Raw genomic sequence first — 22,218 nt, forward strand, 5'->3', positions numbered from 1 at the left:
AGTACACTGTGGTGACCTAAATGGGAAGGAAATCCAAAAAGGAGGGGATATATGCATATGTATAGCTGATTCATTTTGCTGTACAGTAGAAACTAACACAACATTGTAAAGCAACTATACTCCAATAAAAATTAATTAAAAATAAATAAACATCAGGAGACTTTTATTTATTTTTTAATTAATTTATTTTTTAATATAAATCTGATTATTTTTTTAAATTAATTAATTTATTTAATTTTGGCTGTGTTGGGTCTTCGTTTCTGTGCGTGGGCTTTCTCTAGTTGTGGTGAGCAGGGGCCACTCTTCATCACAGTGTGCAGGCCTCTCACTGTTGCGGCCTCTCTTGTTGCGGAGCACAGGCTCCAGGTGCGCAGGCTCAGTAGTTGTGGCTCACGGGCTTTGTTGCTCTGCGGCATGTGGGATCTTCCCAGACCAGGGCTCGAACCCGTGTCCCCTGCACTGGCAGGCAGACCCTCAACCACTGCGCCACCAGGGAAGCCCGAGACTACTTTTAGATTCACAGCATCAGGTTATATGTGAATAACTAGCAGTGGTTGCAGTTACAAGCAAGTCCTAATAATATCTTTTGCCTTAGGGCTTTGGTTTTTGAATTAGGCTTAGGCTGAATAAGTATAATGCTTGTGTATTACTAGCTGTGTAATTAGCATTTATAAGCAGAGTCACCATCCAAATTGTGAAAGACACGCTCAGGTTATTCATACTGTTCCCTAAGTTTCATCAATATCTGTTCCCTGAGAGCAAAGGATATTTGAAGAGAAATATCAAATTTCTCTTCAAATTAGCTGTATGAGCCTCTGCTTACCAGCATGGTTCTTGTGGCCACTCAGTGAGCATCACCATTCTCTTTTCTGGGTCTCAGTGGCCCTCCCATACCAACCCACTGATGGCAGTTGTCATCCCAAATCTAACTCACAGGTAAAGAGACTAGAATCTTTTATCAAGTGAACTTTGAAACTGCCTTTGAAAAAATTATTCCATTAAGTTCAAGGTAATACTGAGAGTTGTTTGAAGAAAATTTGAACTTTGAGCCCCTTACTTTAAAAAATTATTTATTATGAAAAACAGAAAAATTGTGGGGGGCTACTTTAGTTTTAAAGAAACTAAAGAGGCATAACAACCAAATATAATATGTAAACCTTGATGGAACCTGCTAGGAAAAATAGGCAGCTATAAACTGTCTTTTTTGACACAACTGGGAAATCTGAATATTGTCTACATATTAAATGATAATTATAGAATTATGGCTAATTTTCTTAGATGTGAAAATGGCACTGTGGCTATATAGGAGATTGTTCTTAGAACATGCATTCAGAAATATGTAGGGATAACGTGTAATGTCTGCAACTTACTTTCAGGTGGTTCAGCCAGAAAAAGAAAAATAACAAGGAAAAGAAAAAAAAAATATGTGTGTGTGTGTGTATCAGAGAAAGAGAGGAAGAAAGCAAATGTGGCAGATTTTATAACAGTCGATGCATCTTGTTGAAGGATATAGGGTATTCATTATACTGTTTTTACAAATTTTCTGTAGATTTTTAAATTTTAAAAATAAAAATTTTGGGAAATAAAAGAATATGCCATTTTCTAACATGAGATAAAGCCAGGGTTGCAGTAAACAATGAGATAAAGCCAGGGTTGCAGTAAACAATGATAAATAGTAAACAGTGATAGACAATTAAAAGGCCAGTGGATGAATTATTTAATGAGATGCTTCATAGGTATTCAGCTATTTTAAAATCTGATTCCAAACTTTTTATGATACTTTAGGAGTATGCAGTCATTGGTTGATATTTATGCCCAGTTGTTGAAATAAAGAGTTCTCTTTTTAAATTGTGGTTATTGCTGATCATTGATGTTTCTCATCCATCACATTAGCAGAATATTCAAAATGGAACCTGTCACTAGATTAGGTTTTCTCTGTGTTGTATTTTAGGAGATTTACTTCCTTTGTTTAGGTTTTCATGCTGTCAAATATCTGTACTTTAGGTGTTCTCAGATGTGTGGCTCACTCTGTCTCTTGTTGACCTTTCTTCTGTGATATATTAAAAGAAGAGTCTTCAAACTGGTGCGTCCAAGGCTGGGAGGCCTGTGCAGACTTCCCAAAGGGCACACAAGCATGGGTGGGCTGAAGGGGATTTGTTTTCAGATCCTCTCTTTCTACATATACTTGAGCCTAAAACTACTCCTATGAGTTTTCCACCTGCATCTCTTCTTCTACTCGGAAGAAGAAAGACATACCCCTTAATTTTACTCTGTAGCATTGTCCTAGGAAATAAAAATCTCAGGCCATCAAAGGGACAATTGGAATTACTGGTTTTGGGAATTCTCCTTTTAATAAATAATCAAATTACTGTATACCTGCCTGGTTAGTTTATCTTTTCTTGTCTTATACAAACTGTATTTCTGATGCTTCAGAAGTAGGGTATGTTGGCCTATGATTACATGTTATGAACTCAGATACACCATAGATATAGATTGATGAAAGTGACTTCACCTCTTCCATCCCCCAAAATGCCGTTCTGCAGTGAAGAGCTTTTAAGGGAGAAACCTTTGAGAGCAAAGCAAAGTAAGCTTCAAGTGACAAAAATGGCTTTAAAAAAAATGTAACTTATTTAACAATAAGCTGAGTTTTTAGCTGTTCTCAGTTCTTAGTTGCTAGGATGGGTCACTAGCCATAGAGTAATGCACATTTGGACAGCTGAAGCAGAACTTGTTAGTGAAGCCAGTTGTTTTCAATGTGACTGGAATATTTTCTTGGACTATACAGTTTTTCAAGATATTCCAGGTAAAATATGAGGATAAAATTTTTTTGATCTCTTTCCAATAAAATGTATGTCATTCAATAAAGCAGGTAATATTGAATCATATGATGAAATATTTATTCCAGTTACACTTAATCCTCATAAAATACTTTATATTTTCTACCACCTGTTAATAAAAAATGAAATTATATTCTTGCTGCCAGACTGATTTGTTTTTAGCAGTGTAGTAATTACAGTAGGTTTTTAGGAATTTCACCTTGGTATTTGCTCCACATCCTCTCTTGTGTGGTAGAATGGAATTCATAGCCTACGTAAGTTTTTAGATCATAACAAAAGCACATGATTGAGTTCCCTTGGAAGCCTGGTGATTGGCCCAGGCCTGAATCTTACTTGACACCTAACTTAGACCCTAGTCCTTTTCTGAATCTTAAGTCTGACTTTGCTTTGCCCAAACCACACATATCTTCATTCGTACTTTTTATCCTGGCCAGCACTACTTCAGCATTGATGTTTCCAGCATCGAGGGAACTTTAGCTGCTATAATTTAGATTAAATATACAGTATACTGTGTCAGGTGTTCAGGGATTGCTTAAATGTTTAAAAATGTTATTATTGTGAAACTGTGTTTTTCCTATATTTAAGTAGGTCCACATGAGGTATTTATAAACTCTCTCTGATGTATATGTCCAATAATCCTCTCCATTCTCCATTCTCTTCCTCCATGGATGGGTGTTAGTGGGTGGATATGTAAAAAAGAGAAAGAGAAGCTAGTATCTCTGTCTCTGATGTGGCATTTAAAAAATTCTATCATGTAGTTTTTACCTGCTGGTTGGTTTACCTGTTTATATCCCATAATAGACTGTCAGTCCCTTACTGGTAGGGATGATATTTTCTTCATCAACAGAACTCCCTTGTAGCTTATAGGATGGTGCTATCCATGTTTGAATGAAGACATTCTCAATCTTTCGTGAATGATAATTGTAATTTTTATGCAAATATTTTCATTTTAAGTGCAGGTCAAAAAAGTATAAGATGGTAGTTGGAAAAATCTGGTAAATATTTTCTTGCGTAAACTTCCTGCCAGTATAACTGTTAGTGCTTCCACAGCTGTGGAATTCTCAATGCTTCTGTTATAAAACTGGCACAGTCCCCAGGTCTCTGACAAGTTCAGTGGTTTGAAAGCTAAGTCGTTTTAACTAGAAGCATTGTCGTCTAGAGCAGTGATATGATACTGATAGCTTCAAGAATGCTCTTGAATGTGGCATATAAGGAAGAAGAGGGCTCTAGGTAGAAAACTATGCCAGTGTCTGAGGGCATGGTTTGTGGCTGAGCTGGGATCAGCAGGCCAGGCCAGGCCTGGCATTATTAATGAGATGATGTGGAAAGGTTCTCACAGGGTGTTCCCTTAGGCAACCTGTTAGTAGCTGAGGAAGTCCAGTCCTCCTGAAATGCCCAGATAAGCTTATAGTAAAGGTCAGAGCAAACTGGATATCTCATCCAGGGTATAGGGCAACATTTGAGGGAGCAAGTTTCAAGATTCTGGGAAGCAGGAGTTCATCAGGTCAAGGGTCTTCAGAGCAATGGCAGAGAATTCACCCATCCATGAATGGGTGTTGGCTGCAGGCAGGGTTATTGATACTTTCCTCCTGCAGCTTTAGGGATATGTCATTACAGCTGTCTTAAGAGTTTGAAGGTCTTGGTTGAAATGTCAGTAGTGGGGAAAGTAGACATGTCATCAAGTGCAGACTCTATATTCTGTCTCACTTGGGTCTCTCTTTTCTGCATTTCATGTGGCACTGTGATCATAGAATCAAAAGTACTCTGGGACAGTCCCAACTTCGATGCAGAGTTTTTATGAAAATTGGAAGGACTTAACTTGACAACCATTGCCTTGCCCTATTTCAGAATTCTTAAGAAAGCTTGGCCCTCCATAATCAAGGCTTCCACCTCACACACCCAAAAGGAATCAGAATTCTTTATGAGACACTTGGAATATGTGTGAGTCCATCACTGTTGTATTAAATGCCAGGGAGGCTACTCTTTGGAGAAATACCTTTACCTGTACACATGTAGGTTTTAAGATCTTCAAGGGTGGTTCTGTCAGTGGGAATTTTAAACTCAGGGCAGAGAGGTACTTGAAAAGAGGATATGAGTCAAGGAATAGATGACAGTAGTTGAGAGACAATAAGAACAAACAAAATGATAACTCAAAAATTTTACGTTATAGTTTAAAATATATGAGAAACAGTAGACTGATGCCCAAGGTGATGATTATCTTAAAATTGAAGAATTAGTTTATCACATAGAATTAATATATTACCCGACAACTCCTTGTGCTTCTTTGATTGTTTGTCATGGAGAAAATGTTGAAAACCCTTGCCTGTTTTATATATTTAAAATGTGTTCATCCAGGCCTTAGCCTACTATGGAGAACATGGAAAATACAGGAAAATGTGAACGACACTATGTTCCAAAATCTTCCCTTGTAAAGTGTTAGTTTCTTACAACAGTTACAGGCCCTTCTTCCAGAAGTTCTCTTTTTACAATATACACTCCGTCCTCTGTATCCATAGGTTCCACATCTGCTAATTCAAGCAGCTTCGGATCAAAAATATTCGAGAAAAAAATTCTGGAAGGTTCCCCAAAGCAGAACTTGAATTTGTTGCAACTATTTACATAGCACTTACATTGTATTGGGTATTATAAGTAATCTAGAGATGATTTAAGGTATATGGGAAGATGTGCGTAGACTATATGCTAACGCATTTTATATAAGGAACTTGAGCATCTGTGGCTTTTGGTATCTGTGGGGGTCCTGGAACCACCCTCGCCCCCCATGAATACCGATGACTACATACATATTATCATTCTTGGAGTAGGGAGTACAAAAAGGCTCTAAAACACAGGGTAGAATTGTACATGTGTACGATACATAAGAAGGGAGTTTTGATAACCTGGTTAAATGCTAAGGATTCATAATTCTGCTGCCAACTGACTGATACTCTAGGGAAAATTGGTGTCCCTGGTGTGCCTTGTTCATTGTGAGAAACAGTTTGCCCTCCTTTTAATTTGTTCCTAAAGTCCGATATTCCCATAGACACCTCAGGGCAAACAATGAGGCTTACAGTAATCAAGATACATTTTTTTTGGCCTTTAAAAGATATTTATCTATAACAGAAGTGGTATTTAAATCAGGGGTGAAAGGATGGATGAGTTAATAAATAAGGTTGGAACGACTCACTTTCCATACAGAAAATTAAGATCCCTACTTCACACAAAACACAAAAGCAAGTTTCAAATAGATTAAAGAAAGCTCCAAGTGTAAAAAACCAAATCTTTTAAACTGCTTGAAGAAAATATAGGCAATATCTTTAGAATCTTGGGTCACAGAAGGTTTCTTTCTTTTTTTTTTTATACAGCAGGTTCTTATTAGTCATCCATTTTATACACATCAGTGTATACATGCCAATCCCAATCTCCCAGTTCAACACACCACCACCACCCCCCCCCACTGCTTTCCCCCTTGGTGTCCATACGTTTGTTCTGTACATCTGTGTCTCTGTTTCTGCCCTGCAAACCGGTTCATCTGTACCATTTTTCTAGGTTCCGCATATGTGAGTTAATATATGATATTTGTTTTTCTCTTTCTGACTTACTTCGCTCTGTATGACAGTCTCTAGATTCATCCATGTGTCTACAAATGACCCAATTTCATTCCTTTTTATGGCTGAGTAATATTCCATTGCATATATGTACCACATCTTCTTTACCCATTCATCTGTCGATGGGCATTTAGGTTGCTTCCATGACCTGGCTATTGGAAATAGTGCAGCAGTGAACATTGCAGGGCATGTGTCTTTTTGAATTATGGTTTTCTCTGGGTATATGCCCAGTAGTGGATTGCTGGGTCATATGGTAATTCTATTTTTAGTTTTTTAAGGAACCTCCATACTGTTCTCCATAGTGGCTGTATCAATTTACATTCCCACCAACAGTGCAAGAGGGTTCCCTTTTCTCCAGCATTTGTTGTTTGTAGATTTTCTGATGATGCCCATTCTAACTGGTGTGAGGTGATACCTCATTGTAGTTTTGATTTGCATTTCTCTAATAATCAGTGATGTTGAGCAACTTTTCATGTGCTTCTTGGCCATCTGTATGTCCTCTTTGGAGGAATGTCTACTTAGGTCTTTGCCCATTTTTTGATTGGGTTGTTTGTTTTTTTGATATTGAGTTGCCTGAGCTGTTTATATATTTTGGAGATTAATCCTTTGTCCATTGCTTTGTTTACAAATATTTTCTCCCATTCTGAGGGTTGTCTTTTCGTCTTGTTTGTAGTTTGCTTTGCAAAAGCTTTGAAGTTTCATTAGGTCCCATTTGTTTTTGTTTTTATTTCCATTACTCTAGGAGGTGGATCAAAAAAGCTCTTGCTGTGATTTATGTCAAAGAGTGTTCTTCCTATGTTTTCCTCTAAGAGTTCTATAGTGTCCGGTCTTACATTTAAGTCTCTAATCCATTTTGAGTTTATTTTTGTGTATGGTGTTAGGGAGTGTTCTAATTTCATTCTTTTACATGTAGCTGTCCAGTTTTCCCAGCACCACTTATTGAAGAGCCTGTCTTTTCTCCATTGTGGGCACTTGGCACAGGCTCTGAAATTCTATGTTGACTTTAAAAACACACATGCTAACATAAAAGCATTTAATACTGTAACTAGATAGTCCAAATGCCATCAGGTAGGATGCTTTCAGCTGCAAGTAACAGAACAACCAACCCAACCTGGATTAAACAATGGTAAGCTTTACCAGCTCATATAAAAGGAGGTCTGTGTAAAAGGGCAGGATGGGCTTCAGAGGTGGTTGATCCAGCATATCAGAGGCCTGTTCAAAGACCCGGGTTCTTTCTGTCTGTCTCCTCTGCCATTCATGGGGTTTACTTCATCTCAAGGCAGATTTCCACTGAGGTTGTAGATAGTTGTCAGCATTCCTGGCTGTGCATGACCTTGTGCACGGGAGGAAGAGAAGAAGAGAAGCTTGTTGCTCTCTCTACGGGTGAGAAGGTAATTGCCCAGATGCCTCCAGCAGATCTCACCTCATGAGCCAGAAGTGGGCTCTTGCCAGTCGACCTACTCCAGGAAAAAAGGGTGAGGTGAGCATCCTGAGATGCATGGTAACTCTGGGGAGAGAGGAATAATGAAGAGAATTGGGGCTCTGTTGAGGAGGAAGAAGGGGAGGCAACCAGCAATATTCCCCCTCGTCATTTAGTTTTAATGCTACTCTTTTGCTGTCTGTTACGCCATAAGGTTTTTGAGTTAGAACTATTTTTTATGCGGCCATATGAGATGTCTTTCTTTTTTTCTGAGTAGTGTGATTTCTCTTTTAAGATGGCAGAGTGAAGCCAAATTTCAAAATATCCATCCTTTTAGACTTGAAGATATGAACAGCAAATGGATAAAAGTTAGCAGAAATATACCAACAGCAAATTCAAAGAACACAGCTGATGGTCAGTAAGAGAAATGAAAGTTTCCAAGAATTCAAAGGGTTTGGCTCAGAGTCGTTCTTCACCTCTCACTATGCAGAGGCTCTATGAGAGAAAAGGATAGTGAGCAAATACTGCAAAATCCTTAATGGGTGTGGCAGAAGAGTGGGGGAATACAGGCAGTGCTGTGCTGTAGGAGCACTGGGAATTCCAGGTGACTGGAAACCCTTCCCTGAGTGTTTCTCTCATGTGACAAAGAAAAGCATACTAGAGATCGTTATTTTGGTATGTTCCAGCTGGGAAAGAAGTAGAGAAGAAAGGCAGAATGACAGTAAACCCTGGAGCTGATTATCTTCATCAGTAAACTGGGAGTTAGCAGAACACCTGACAGAAGGCAGCCTTGATAAAGGGAGTCTCTGGTGAACAGTAAGTGCAAGAAGCAGCACATAGTGAACCCGGGGTGACAGGGCTACCTTATCTCTTTCATGGGCTAGGTAGGCGTGTGCATTGGATAGTCAGGATTTGAAGGAAACGGAATGATTACAAAGGAACAACCTGGGCTGACTCTTTCTGATGGAAATGAAATATCACAAGGATTGAGGGAATTACAGAATGTTAGGGAGGAGCAGAATATATCCCTGGGAGAAGAGAGCAGAGTTAGGCTGCTTGTAACCCTAGCCCCTGTTGAGCTGGATCCCTTTTCCTTTTATCACACTCCTGAACCTCCCTTCCCCCCAACACACCTGCACAAAGCTGCTAGAATGCAGCACCAGCTGAGGATGTGACTGGGAGGGGAAAGGTTCCCCTAGACTACACGGTAACACTGACAGAAGTGCTCCACAGAATATCCTGAGCCACTGAGAAGACATGGCCAGGCCTGTGCACTCACAGCAAGGTGGAGAGGAAGGCACAGTGCCTGCAGAAAAAAGATGCAGTCTGTTCTGGAAGAAATACTAATTTCCCTTCAAAACAGAAGAGTCCTGCACGAGCTATTAAGAAACTGAGTTTCATAGAACATTGGCTCAGAAATGATGATAATAATAAAATAACAGAATGAGGCGGAAAGGGGAAAATATGGGGCCAAGGAGACTCATAGAGAACCAATTTGCAGAATAAACAAATCAGAAGCAGCTAGGAACGGAATAGTCATGGCTGAAAAATTACTGACAGAGCACAGTCTTGAGATATTCAGTGAGTGCAGAAGAAAAAGAAACAAAGATTGAAACAAGTGAAAATGATAGGTGTGGTATTGGACTTCCTGGAGGCGGAGCTGAGCTAGAAGTATGGGCCTTCAGTTTTTTGTTCAAGTTCCTCTTGGAATTAGGTTTTTGGTTGCAGAGAATTGACCACTTTAGACAGCACTCATTTGGAGATGTGTAAGCATTGACAAATGGTGAAAATGAATGTTCATGTTCTTCCTAGAAGAATACCAATGAGATGAAAGATTTATTTATAGCCTGAGATACCAGGAAAATTCCCCTTTGAAGCAATTTGTTTCCTGGCAGTGATACTAAAAGCTCCCTTCCCCCACCACATGATGATTTTCTGTGCTTTGCAGGACCTGGTCTTTTGTTAAATGTAAATACTGACCTGCTGATCTCAGGGCAAGCTGCTTTTCCTATAACCAGAACCCACTTTGTAGGACAGGTTCTATGGAGAAAAAAAATTTTTTTGTTCTGTCAGACATTTATGGTTAATCATTGACATTTTCTACATTAAAAAAAAGTCTCTCAAGTAAGTCTGGGTGATAGGTTAGCATGAAAGAAGAGCAAACAAATTCACTAATGTTTACTTTAGTTGACTAGAAAACTGAACTTTCATTCCTTGCATGTCACCAAGTATGGTTTAGAATCTTTACGTTGTAAATTGCTGTGGGGAGTAGATCATAGAGCAGAAATTGGGTTGCTGGAATGGACTTGTCATGAATTATTCATTCACTACCTAGTTCCTAGGAAATCAGCTGGAGGAAGTAGTTAGTCCAGTTTGATCACAGGAGTGGTATGCTAAGGGCTCTAGCAAGCCCTTACAAGTCCAGCAGCAGCCACGATGTGCTTCTGCTGGCTGCTGTAGGGCAGCAGCTGCCGTGTGTTGCAGGCGGAACCAAGGAACATGCTGCTGGGGGAGAGCTGCACTGAGGACTCCCTGATGCTTCTTGCCAGAAAATGAAGCTTCAGGTAGGAGAAGTGCCCTGTTAGCGTGGCCGGATTTCTCATGGATCTTAGGGATGCCATTAGGCCTTATGGAACAAATCTGCATAGAACTGGAGTTGCTCAAGGGTGCCTCACTAGTGAGGTTGCCAGCCAGAGAAGCTTAGCAGTTTATTTCCATTTTCAAGGGTGTACTTTGTTTCTAACAAAACCGTTCCTTGAAATTGTGAAAAGTATTCTTGTGCCAAATAAACATTTAAGTCTATAAATTATAGCATATGTTTTAATGATATCTCCTACCCTTGGTGTAAAAAATACCTTTTTTATTGACATAATATTGGTCATATAATTTAAAATCATGGAATTATGACTTTGGAAAATCATTAGAGAGACAACTTAGTTTAAAATTTGCATGAGCACAGCTGCAGGCTCCATTGTATTTTCTAGAGGAAAGGCACCTTGGTTCTTTCTGCTGGAGCATTCATTTTGGGAAGATCTTTTAGCTTCTCATCAGATGGGAAGTGCATAAAAGATGGAACAGTAACAAAGGGTCTTTGTTCTGTTTGTTGGTATTATTTACTGTGTGTCCACGCGCACGCGCACTCTCTCTTTCTCTATCTTTCTCAGTAAGCCAGACGTGTAATTTCATTTGGCAGGGACATTCTAATGTTGCCATTTGCATGTCTGTCTTACTTTGTGTGGATGCTCTCTCTGTTAACTTTGCTGAGGCTATGAGTTGCTCTTGAGCTGGAGGGACAAAAGTAGTAAAGGTGAAAAGAGCCAGCCTCAAGGAATCTGGGCCAAATTGGATATACATATTTCATCATGAAATACCATTTATAGTTTTGAAACTCTTAAGTAAACAAACATCCCTTGAACACATACACTCTGAGCTCTGAGACAACCAGTGAAGATCAGCAGTCTCCTTCTGCATCATTTTCTTAAGCTCCACAAGAGAAAGGGATCTTTGTTTTGTTCACTCATCATTCCCAAGGGCCTAGAACAGTACTGGGCACATAGTAGGTGGTTAATAAATATGTTCCCTGAATGAGAATGTTCTGTACTAAAAAGAAGTCTTCCTACAAAGGTTATAGTATTTACAGTGTTGCAGTTTCTATGAAAACTTTTACAACAAATGTATTCTGAATTGTATTGGTAAACATTTTTCAGGTAACTTCAAGGAATTATGTATTTCTTGGATATATAAAGAGTTTTAAAGCAGCAGAAATTAAAATCCATTCATTTTACTGTTAAGGTTTTTTAACCTTAACAGGTTAAAACATTCATTTTAAATGAATGTTAAACCTTAACATTCATTTTAAATTAAGGTTTTTAAAAAATCAACAGTGAATACAAAGACCTTTCATTTTTTGGTATAACTTTATTTCATGTTCAAAAAATGAAAATTACTTAATGGAAAATGTATTTGGAAAAGACTGTATTCATCAATACCTTACTAGGAATATTATCATTCTAATCATGCTATGTTACATGTAACATTTTAAAAAGCATTTATCATTCTATGTCAGAAAGCTTTTAAAACTGTAAACCCATTTATTCATAACTTCTAGGGTAGGTTTAAGACTGCAGTATGTTTGGAGCTGAGTGGAACTAAGCAGGGCAACATATTCCCCATAGATAATATCACATTTGAGAGCTCAGTGGAACCAAAAGGGGTCATCTCTGTTGACTTCTCTCTCCTCCCCGCTCCCACAAAAGCCCACTTTATAAAGAACAAAACTGAAATCCAGAGAACATAGACGAATGGCCCAAGAACAAATGGTTAGCTGTTATGGTTTTACACTTGACCATCTCAAATTTTTTAGTTGCTTGTTACTTTATTATTGCCACATTAAAGCTTAAAAAAATGAAGCAGATAATCACACTATTATAAATTTGGACTGTATTATTTTACTGAAGACAACTATTAATGCATCTTGCATTACTTTAAATAAATTGTCTTAGTCTATTTGTTGAAATACAGTTTTATAAATTGTAGACTTTTCACCCTTTTGTGATGTATTTTTTTTCCTGAGTTAAAATTGTAATGGCTAAATGTGCCCTAAATTTTATTTCAAATTTGAACTTTTTTATCAAATGATATTTTGTTCTATTTTTGTTACTCCTTAAAACTATCTGGGTTTTGCTTTTATTTTTCAGATAGATGTAGATTGTTGCATAATTTTTCTGAGTTCTTTTTACCGACTTTATTAGTCTGCTTGGGTTGCCTTAATAAAACCTTACATGTGTGGAGACAGAGAGGTATCTCTCTCTTTCCCATCTCAAAGGGATAAGCAAAATGTGGTAAATCCATACAATAGAATGTTACTTAGCTGTGAAAATGAATGAATTATTGATACATACTGCAGCATCAGCAAACCTTGAAAACATGTTAAGTGAAAGAAACCAGACACAAAAGGCCACATTTTGTCTGACTCCATTTGTATGAAAGACAGAGATAGAAAACAGATGAGTGGTTGCTAGGGGCTTGGAAGAGGGGAATGGGGTTCTGTTTTAGGCTAGTGAAAATGTTCTGAAACTAGAGAGGGATGATGGTTGCTGAACATTTTAAGTATACTAATGTCACTGATTGTGCACTTTAAAATGGTTGAAATGGTAAGTTTTCTGTGTGTTTTACAACAAGAAAAAACAAAAAAGATGAGCTTACAACCAGAAAAGTATTTTTTCAGGAAAAGGTAAAATCATGATTCTCATGAACATATATTAAGGAATTTGTTATACTCATGTGTTATGAAAGAACTAGCAGATGTTTAACCAGTTCAAAGGAAAAGTCAGAAGAGCACCAATTTATATAAAGGAAATATTGAGAACTGCAAATGGAGACAAAACTGATTTTTCCATGGGAGGGGGGTGGAAGTCAAAAGTAGCTCTCAAATAGGACATTACTTACTTATTAAGTACCTACATTGTACAAAGAATTGCACATAGCTCATAGTTTTCCATTGAAACTCAACATTTTCCCCCTATAGTCTCCCCTCTTTTGCTAAAAAATCTCATAGAAAAATTATTCTTGATCAAAATTAAGATCCTATTGGATTTGGCCTGATTATTTATATAGGGGCAACAAGAGTGTTAATTTCCCTTATGGGCCTTCTTAAGTTGCTTTGCTGGAAGTTTTTCTAAGGAATATCAGAGTGGATTTTTTAAAGCCTCATTATTTGTGGTCCTAACATTAGGAAGCCAAACCAAGAACTTGCTTTCAAATTTCACTTATAGCACCTATAAATTTTCCTAATTTCTTGAGGTCCCCCCAATACTCTGTTTCCTAGGCCTGCCAGGAATTGGCTTTCCTTACTTGTCTGTAAGGCTGGGAACCTTGTAAGCCAGTCTTCCCAAGAAGGGCGCTGAAAAATACAACCTGAGTTCCTTAAATGTGCCTGGTCATATCTGATTGAATGAGCATCATCCTTAAATGTGAGCTTAGCTGCAAATTCAGAGTTTCCAATTATGTCCTAGTAAGAAAGAGGACAGATTCTTACTGAACCTATGCAGGTAACTTTATTGCTATGAAGATAAGAATATGCAATAAGAGTTATGAATTCTGGAGGGCTCAGGCAGGGAGAATAAGATATCATTGACAGGGGTTTCATTTCAGTTTATAAAAGCAGAGTCTACTAAATTATTGTGAGTTAAAGGAAAGAGAAAGGGTTTCCTGTATCAAGAATGTTTAAAACAAAACTAACAGTATTCCCTCATCAATTCATTTAACCTTGTTCAATTAGTTCTTATTGCACTGAATCTTGGTAAGAGTTCTGGAAATCATGACTCAGTTCACTGGTATGGTCTCAGAGTTGTTTAAATGGTGCCATCAGAAGCCTGTACGCAAAAGTACCTGGTATAGTCCTTTTCCATGGGCCTCTGACACAGCCCTCTAGCCTGTAGCTGATTGCAAGAGCTTTCAGGGAAACATCAGACTAAAATAAACAAACAGAAAATATCTGTAGATGGCAGAAGACTTAAAATGGCTGTGCTTACTCTATTAGTGATAATTTTAAAAATGAAATGTCTTATGAGAGTGTTTATTTCAAGAAACATGTAACTGGCAGGGAAATTTGGCTATTTCTTCGGCATGCAAAACAAGATAATTAAGTCAGTCCCCCCCAAATTTTAGACAAAATAATTATAAACGTAATAAACTCTGTATTTAAGGAATGCAATGAACAGTACATCTGATTTATAAAAAATGAATGAGCATAAACTTTACAGAGAAAAAAATCTTCAGATATAATAATCCTTAGACATTAATGTACCATCAATACAACACAAATATATCAGGACTGTCAAGTAAAGAGATTCAGTAAGTCTGAAATAGGTCCTAAACTTTCTGTATATTAATGAAACTCCATAGTAGGTGATGGGAATCCCCAACTGAAAACCATTTGGCCAAAAGATGCTAGATTCAAATATTTAAAGTAGTGACCACGTTAACATTTAAAAAAAATAACAGAAATCATGTCTGATAACAGCTACAGAGTACAGAGCAGCATCAGGACTCTGATAAATAGAAATGTATCATGACAGCGCAGTACTGACAGATCTCTTCTCATTTCCTAACTCTTCCCATGCAGTTCATCAATAGTAACAAATCAAGAAAACCTAGTTAGTCTCAGTACCTTTCCTTTTATAGGATGAAAAGATAAACCTTTGTGATTTTTCAGGGCTCCCCTGGGAAATCTCAAAGACAGGTTTAGGAGCAAAAGATACCATGAAATTTTGATTTCATTTTATTTTACATTTAGGATTTGATTTTGTGAAGACAAGAAACCAAAAGTTTTCAGGAGATTTGAACATTTAAAAGAGAAATTGGATCATGGGTACCTGAGAAACAATGACTACTCATTTTAATATTTACTCTAGCTTTTTTTTAATATAAGTTTATTTTTGGCTGCATTGGGTCTTCGTTGCTGCACATGGGCTTTCTTTTTTTTTTTTGGTTGCGGCGAGCAAGGGCTACTTTTCCTTGTGGTGCACAGGCCTTTCATTAAGGTGGCTTCTCTTGTTGCTGAGTACGGACTCTAGGCATGCAGGCTTCAGTAGTTGTGGCTCGCGGGCTCAGTAGGTGTGGCTCGAGGGCTCTAGAGCACAGGCTCAGTAGTTGTGGCGCATGGGCTTAGTTGCTCTGTGGCATGTGGGATCTTCCTGGACCAGGGCTCAAACCCATGTCCCCTGCATTGGCAGGCATTGGATTCTTAACCACTGAGCCACCAGGGAAGCCCAGTGACTACTCATTTTAAAGTGACAATAAACATTTGAAAAATAAGCATAGAAGGTAACATTATTGTAAAGAATTTAACTCTTTTATAAGTGAGGAACCTTTGTTTTCTCCTTAAATCAAGGACATAATAAAGTTAACATAAAAAGCACAGAAAATTAATCTGATAAAACACAGAGTCTGTTACCTAGGGATATTGTAGAGAAGGTAAAGAATAACTCTACTGAGAATAAAGAGGTTAAAGAATAACCTCTTACTGAGAGAAGAACAATTATCAAGAAAATTGTAATTTTAACAGTTAAAACTCTAGTTTTGCATCAGCATAATATTTGATACTAAAGGAATTACAAGCTCTTTTATGAAATCTCATTAATTAACCCATCAAGAATGAGCCAGCTTGGGCTAGGGCAAATAAAATTCCCTTTCCTCAAACCTTCTACAACTTTGTTTTGTTCTTCACAAGTTCTTTCTCATTCTGGAATAACCAGCCCTTTTATTTTAGGACAAAACTATTTTTTCCCCTTAATAAACCAAAAACCCATCTCATTACTGAACACATAAAGTTGTACCTCTTGTTCACCATTGCTTCTAGTGGTCTCATTCACATGTGTTAGTTTCGACTTTTAACCAAAATAACTTCTGTTACACAGAGGAAACTAGAGGGTGGATAATTGTGAGCTGTCACACACCATCATTTTAGCAGACTAGCAGGGCTAACATCCAGCGTTAATACAACTTTTTATAGCTACATATATTCTTATACAAGTCTTGTAGAGACAAAAATTGAACACGTTTAACAGATTAACAGATTCAAAGATGCAGTCTTTTTGTAGCACATAGAAATATGAAGCAAAAGTATGTAAATTTAAAATTATGCTTACTAATAAATGTTTCAGTATTCTCACTTATAAATATTCTAGGCATCCAAATATAAGTTCATCAGAATAATGATTGGATTTGGTTAAACACAGATTTACATTTTTCATAGTCTTAAACATTAGGTAGAGGTAATGGTAGTTTTTTCAATCAGAAAACTTATAAGTTTTGGGGCTTTCCTGGTGGCGCAGTGGTTAAGAGTCCGCCTGCTGATGCAGGGGACACAGGTTCGTGCCCCGGTCTGGGAGGATCCCGCATGCCGCGGAGTGGCTGGGCCCGTGAGCCGTGACCGCTGAGCCTGTGCGTCCGGAGCCTGTGCTCCGCAATGGGAGAGGCCACAACAGTCAGAGGCCTGTGTACCACAAAAAAAAAGAAAAGAAAACTTATAAGTTTGGGAAAAATACTCAGATAGAATAAAAATCTATGCTTATACTTAACACTGATAAATCAGAAAAGACATAGCTATGTTTATTAAACTATAAATATGAAGCCAGTCTCATTTGCCAAAAATTTGCCTAAATTATGTTAATCTGATTTCTTAAGACATTTCTGAATTGGTTTCTGTAGGGATGCTTTTATAATCTACCACACTGGAAGTATTAGAATTTCACCTTCCCTACTTTCTAGGAATTTTAGGAATACTCTATTTATACAAGTACTTACCTATATAAGTCAGCTTCTGGTTCTAGATTCCCTTAATATCAGAGATTTTATAATCTAATAAGATTTATAATCTAATTTAATACCATTCCTAGGTAGAAAATTATTACATCTTCACACAATGAAAGTTAAAAACCTTTCTGAATTACAGACACATAGACATGCAGACACAAAGCTTATAGCTTCAATTCCAAAATTTCAGCCATGGGTCAAGAGTAAACATAAAATTACAAAATTCATTGGTCTGTATCAAAGAGCTGTTTTCTTTCCTGTGGCTATGAGTTCTTAATTGACTTGAGCTCTGAACAGGCAAATAGACAAACAGAAAAAACTAACAAATCAGATTATCTATAGTCTTACCCATTAACCCATTTATAGAAATACAGAGCTTATAAAGATGATGAGACCATAAAACCAAATTCCCAATGGAAAATAATTTATCAGAGGTAAACAAATCAAGGCAAATATAGTAGAGAGCCAAAGTTCTCTCCATTCCAAGCAGATCCCAGTTTTCCCTCCCAGGATATTTGAATAGGATAGAATCATGTGGTTTGAATAGGGTAGCTCTAAGAGATGGCTCTGACTGTCCTAAAGGAATTAATGTTATCCTGGCCTTCAACCAATCACTGTGGCAAGGAGTAGGGGCAGAATGTTGCTAGGAAACAGAAATTCCCTCCTAGCTCAGACAGTGGCTAGACCAAAAGACTGGCATTAGTTACCAGCCTATGCCATTGATTAGAAACAAATAAATGGATAGCAACTTAACTGTAACAGAATTTGGCACCAGGACCTGGAGAGTTGCAAGTAACAGACCCTAATGTGGGAATTGACCAAATGGATTTAAGTGGTGATAGATAGGCAATCTCTTGTCAACAGTGATTGTTTTAGGCCAGTCAGCACCCACTCCTAGAGCTGGGAGTGGGAACCAATCCTACTGAAGGGCAAGGCTGGGAAAATCAGGGCAAAGGTGTCTAGTTGAAAGCAAATATTAGGACTTTCTAATATTCTCCTTTTGCAGAAAAATAAAATATTAAACTTGAGATTTTCTTGTACTTTTATTTCCCAAATTGAGCAATTTGATTATGATATCATGGGCATGGATTTCTTTTAGTTTATCCTTTTTGGAGTTCATTCACCTTCTTTAATCTGTAGGTGTATGTCTTTCTCCAAACTTGGGAAAATTTTAGCAAGTATTTCTCCAAATATTTTTCAGCACTGTAATTCTTCTTTACTTTTTGGATTCTACTGATAGGACTGTAAGACTGTTTTGCTTCACAGATCCCTGAGATATGTTCATATTTTTAAAAAATTCTTTTTTCCTCTCTGTTGATTAAATTGAATACTTTTTCTATCAAGTTCTTGATTCTTTTATTCTGTCATCTCTCTGCTGTTGAGTCCATTTTACTTCAAGAGTGTCGTGATTGCTCATTTGAGTATATTTATAATGGCTGCTTAAAGTCTCCATCAGATCTCAGCACCTCTATCATCTTGTTATTAGTGTCATCTTGTTACTGGTGTCCCATCCTTTATTTTTAACCTATTTGTATTTACGTATTTACAGTGTTTTTCTTGTAGGCAGCATGTAGTTATGTCTTGCTTTTTTATTCAGTCTGAAAATCTCTGACTTTTACTTAGGGTGTTTAAACTGTACACTTCACACACACACACACACACACACACATAAATACATACACATGTATGTGTATATAGCTGAACTTTTATATTATAACTGTACATTCATAAATCGTTGTAAAAAATGATACAGAGAGAAATCATGTATTCTCACCCCACTCCCTCTTTCTTCTCTTTTTCGTGCTATCAAATGCTTTCTAAGAATTCCTTTTTGTTTTATCTATGGTGTTAATAACTATATATCTTTGTATAGCATTTTCAGTGTTTGCTTGTCTTTGGAAGTTTTGATTTGATTGTTTTTTATATCTTAAATCTCTTTAACATTTGGAAAACAGTTATAGTATTTTGATGTCCTTTTCTGCTGATTCTAACATGTGTACCAGTTTTAATTGACTATTCTCCTCATTAGAGGTCATGTGTGATTCCTTCTTTGCATCTCTGGTATAAATAATTTCTACTGCATACCAAAGTGCAGAGCAAAGCACTTGTATGATTGAGTTGCTGCCTGAACTAGTTACGTTTTTTAATGGAATATAATTTTTACTTGAAAGAATAACAGTCAAACTATAGTTATTTTGACTTGGGTATTTGGCAAACATTTTCTCTAAATTGAATTAATGAGCCAGTCTTTCACTTTAAGGAAAGCAAGCAACAGTTTTTGTTGCCAAATTTGAGGTTTCTAAGCAAAAATTAGAATTTCAGAAAACTTGTATGCATCACTGTGAGCTTAGTAGCTTTTCAATAATTAAATATTCTTCTGATGCAACTGATGGTCATATTAATGAGTGTGGGGGTTTTTGATATTGCATAATAAAATATGTCAGTCTTAGAGATTTGCATAATTCAGTGAGCCAATAATCTCTAGATGGCCAAGGTGTGATGTTATAAAGTCATGCATGGTTAAGAGATTGTTTCAAAGAAAGATGGGGCAGTTGATTTTAATGGAGTATTAAAAGTTCATTGGGCTTCCCTGGTGGCGCAGTGGTTGAGAGTCTGCCTGCCGATGCAGGGGACACGGGTTCGTGCCCCAGTCTGGGAAGATCCCACGTGCCGCAGAGCGGCTGGGCCCGTGAGCCATGGCCGCTGAGCCTGCGCGTCCGGAGCCTGTGCTCAGCAACGGGAGAGACCACAACAGTGAGAGGCCCGGTTACCGCAAAAAAAAAAAAAAAAAGTTCATTAATATCATTTCAGAATCTAAATGCCAGGTAACTGTTGAGTTTTTGTGTAGTACAAAGAATAATATCCAAAATTGTTTCATGGTTATTAAAATACATATTCCTTTTCTAACTACGTAACTGTATAAAGCCAAATAGTCTTCATTTACTTCAGTCAAAACAGCATATCAGAGGAGATTGAATGCACAAGCAGATATGAGAATCCAGCTGTCTCCTATTAATTAGACAATAACAAGATTCATAAAAATGTAAAAACATGCTACTCTGCTCACTTTAGTTGTTTGGAAAAATAGTTTTTCATAGAAATGTTATTTATTTTAATTTGGTTTATTATTGTTAATTCTAAATAAATTAAGAGATTCATATTTTTAAAATTGTCCATTTTAATTTCTAATATGGTAAATATCAATAGATATAACTCACATAAACAAAAGGTTTTTGGAGTCCTCGGTAATTTTTTATGTTGTGAAGGAGTCCTGAGACCAAAGGTACTGCTGTTCCTCCTGGCATGGCATATATATTCCAGGGTGGCTGAGGGCAGGAGGAATGCTGGAGAAAGGAATAGCAGTTTCAGGAAAGGAAAATGTTTTCCCAGAAACCCTCAAGGGTAATATCTTTAGAGAGAACTTTCTTAGATATTTACCCTTCGTTGCAAAATAGTGTGAGAAAGTGAGAACTTTTGGTTGGGTCTGCCGCTGCTCGCAATAAAGTTGGAGTTCTGTTGGTGGTGATGGATATTGAGTAGACAGTTACCCATGTCTGTTACACATAAGTTGGTGTGTGTGTGTGTGTGTGTGTAATGACTGGTCATGTTCAGAGTTTCAGGGAAACTCCCACATGAAGTTCTTTTGTTTGACTACTTTATACAGAGTCCCCAAAACTTGCTTAGACACCTCACCTCATTGTCTTCTTGTTAATTCTTGGCTTTTTCCAGGGCATGTTTGGTCTCAGTAGGGTCTGCATCTTGGCTCTACCCGCAAAGTACATTTTATTGGAGTCACATATGGACTTGCAAAATCATTGACAGGACTGATTAAATTGTGAAATGTCCCATATTTTTCAATAGAGCTTCTCTTTATCTTTGTGATTTGGTAACTTTTTACATTAACAAAACTTTCCTTTCTCACACCTTAACTCAGTTTTTTCCAGTCTATTTATCAATCTGTTCCCTGACTGACTTATTTGTATTAACTCAATTGTGAGCTCACTGCCATCTTTTACACAGAAATTTACCTTTTCAGTAGTCATGATTTGCTTTATAAAAAATGAGTCCTAGCCTTTATGGATTATTCTGGCCTGGGATTTAGAATCAGACTTGCATCTTAAAGTGTGGCCTGGGGACCAGCAGCATGGGAGTCACCTGGGAACTTATAAGGAACACAGAATCTCAACCTACCTCAGACCTAACAATCTGCATTTTAGCTAGTCCGTAAGTAATTCGAGTGCACAAAGTTTCAGAAGGACTGGTCTAAGGAAGACAACAAGTGAGAAGAGGGCATGGAGCTGTGTTCTGAGGAGGCTTCTTGTTTAATGTAGACAAAAAGAGTCCATAAAGAGATGTGGAGATGAGAGCCAGACAGGGAGGGAGGTGTGTGGTATAGCAGTGTGACATCTCCATGCCCTCTGAGGAAGGAGGGTGCAGTGAGGCTCTCGTCTCTCCCAGGGTTACGGGATGGTGGGACCCACTGAGCAGTGACGGAATGTATTAGAGACTGTGTGAAGATAATTTGCCAGGGTTTTTATCACTTAGGCATTGAAGCTTAATTTCAGCTTGAACTGGATTGGAACTCTTTTTCTCTTTGTTATGCCTCGTTCCAGTTCTCAACATTGATGTTTGGCAAACTTTCCCTCTTCTCATTGGGAAACTTGACATTCTGACTGTAGGAGAGAATGGTGTCACCCACTCTACCTGATGTAATTTACGTATGTGCTTTTTTTATGTCATTCACCTTTTCCCTAGATGTACATTCCTCATTGAAACACTATTTCAAGGCACTTCTGTGGTAATGTTAACATTGGCACAGGCCTAGGAATTAGATTTATTTTTGTCGGTATTCTGTGACTGATAACAGTTGTTTGTAAATGGCAGTTGCATAGTAAATAAGTATGGAATGAATGAGAAACTGACTTGAATGAGTCCTGGGATTTGCTTCCTTTCAGTAAGCCCAAATAAGTGTAGCAGTGTTTAAGGAAAAAAACCCCAAATATATGATCTTTTGAAACTGAATTGTTACTTTCCTACC

The 22,218-nt window shown here is 37.6% G+C and overlaps 1 protein-coding gene across 13 annotated transcripts in view; it reads left to right on the forward strand.

Annotated features, from left to right (window-relative positions):
- MARCHF8 (membrane associated ring-CH-type finger 8) overlaps positions 1–22,218 on the forward strand; it is a 112,773-nt gene that overhangs the window by 64,487 nt on the left and 26,068 nt on the right. The window contains exon 1 of one of the 13 annotated variants that reach the window (XM_032607481.1): positions 10,316–10,426. The exons of the other annotated variants lie outside the window; for them this stretch is intronic. Within the exon in view, the coding sequence (XP_032463372.1) occupies positions 10,415–10,426 (12 nt within the window). The 5' untranslated portion in view covers positions 10,316–10,414. Of the gene's footprint in view, positions 1–10,315; positions 10,427–22,218 lie in introns of those variants that run through there. 13 annotated transcript variants of the gene reach the window in all.

Source organism: Phocoena sinus, chromosome 16 (assembly GCF_008692025.1).
Source record: "Phocoena sinus isolate mPhoSin1 chromosome 16, mPhoSin1.pri, whole genome shotgun sequence".
NCBI lineage: Eukaryota > Metazoa > Chordata > Mammalia > Artiodactyla > Phocoenidae > Phocoena > Phocoena sinus.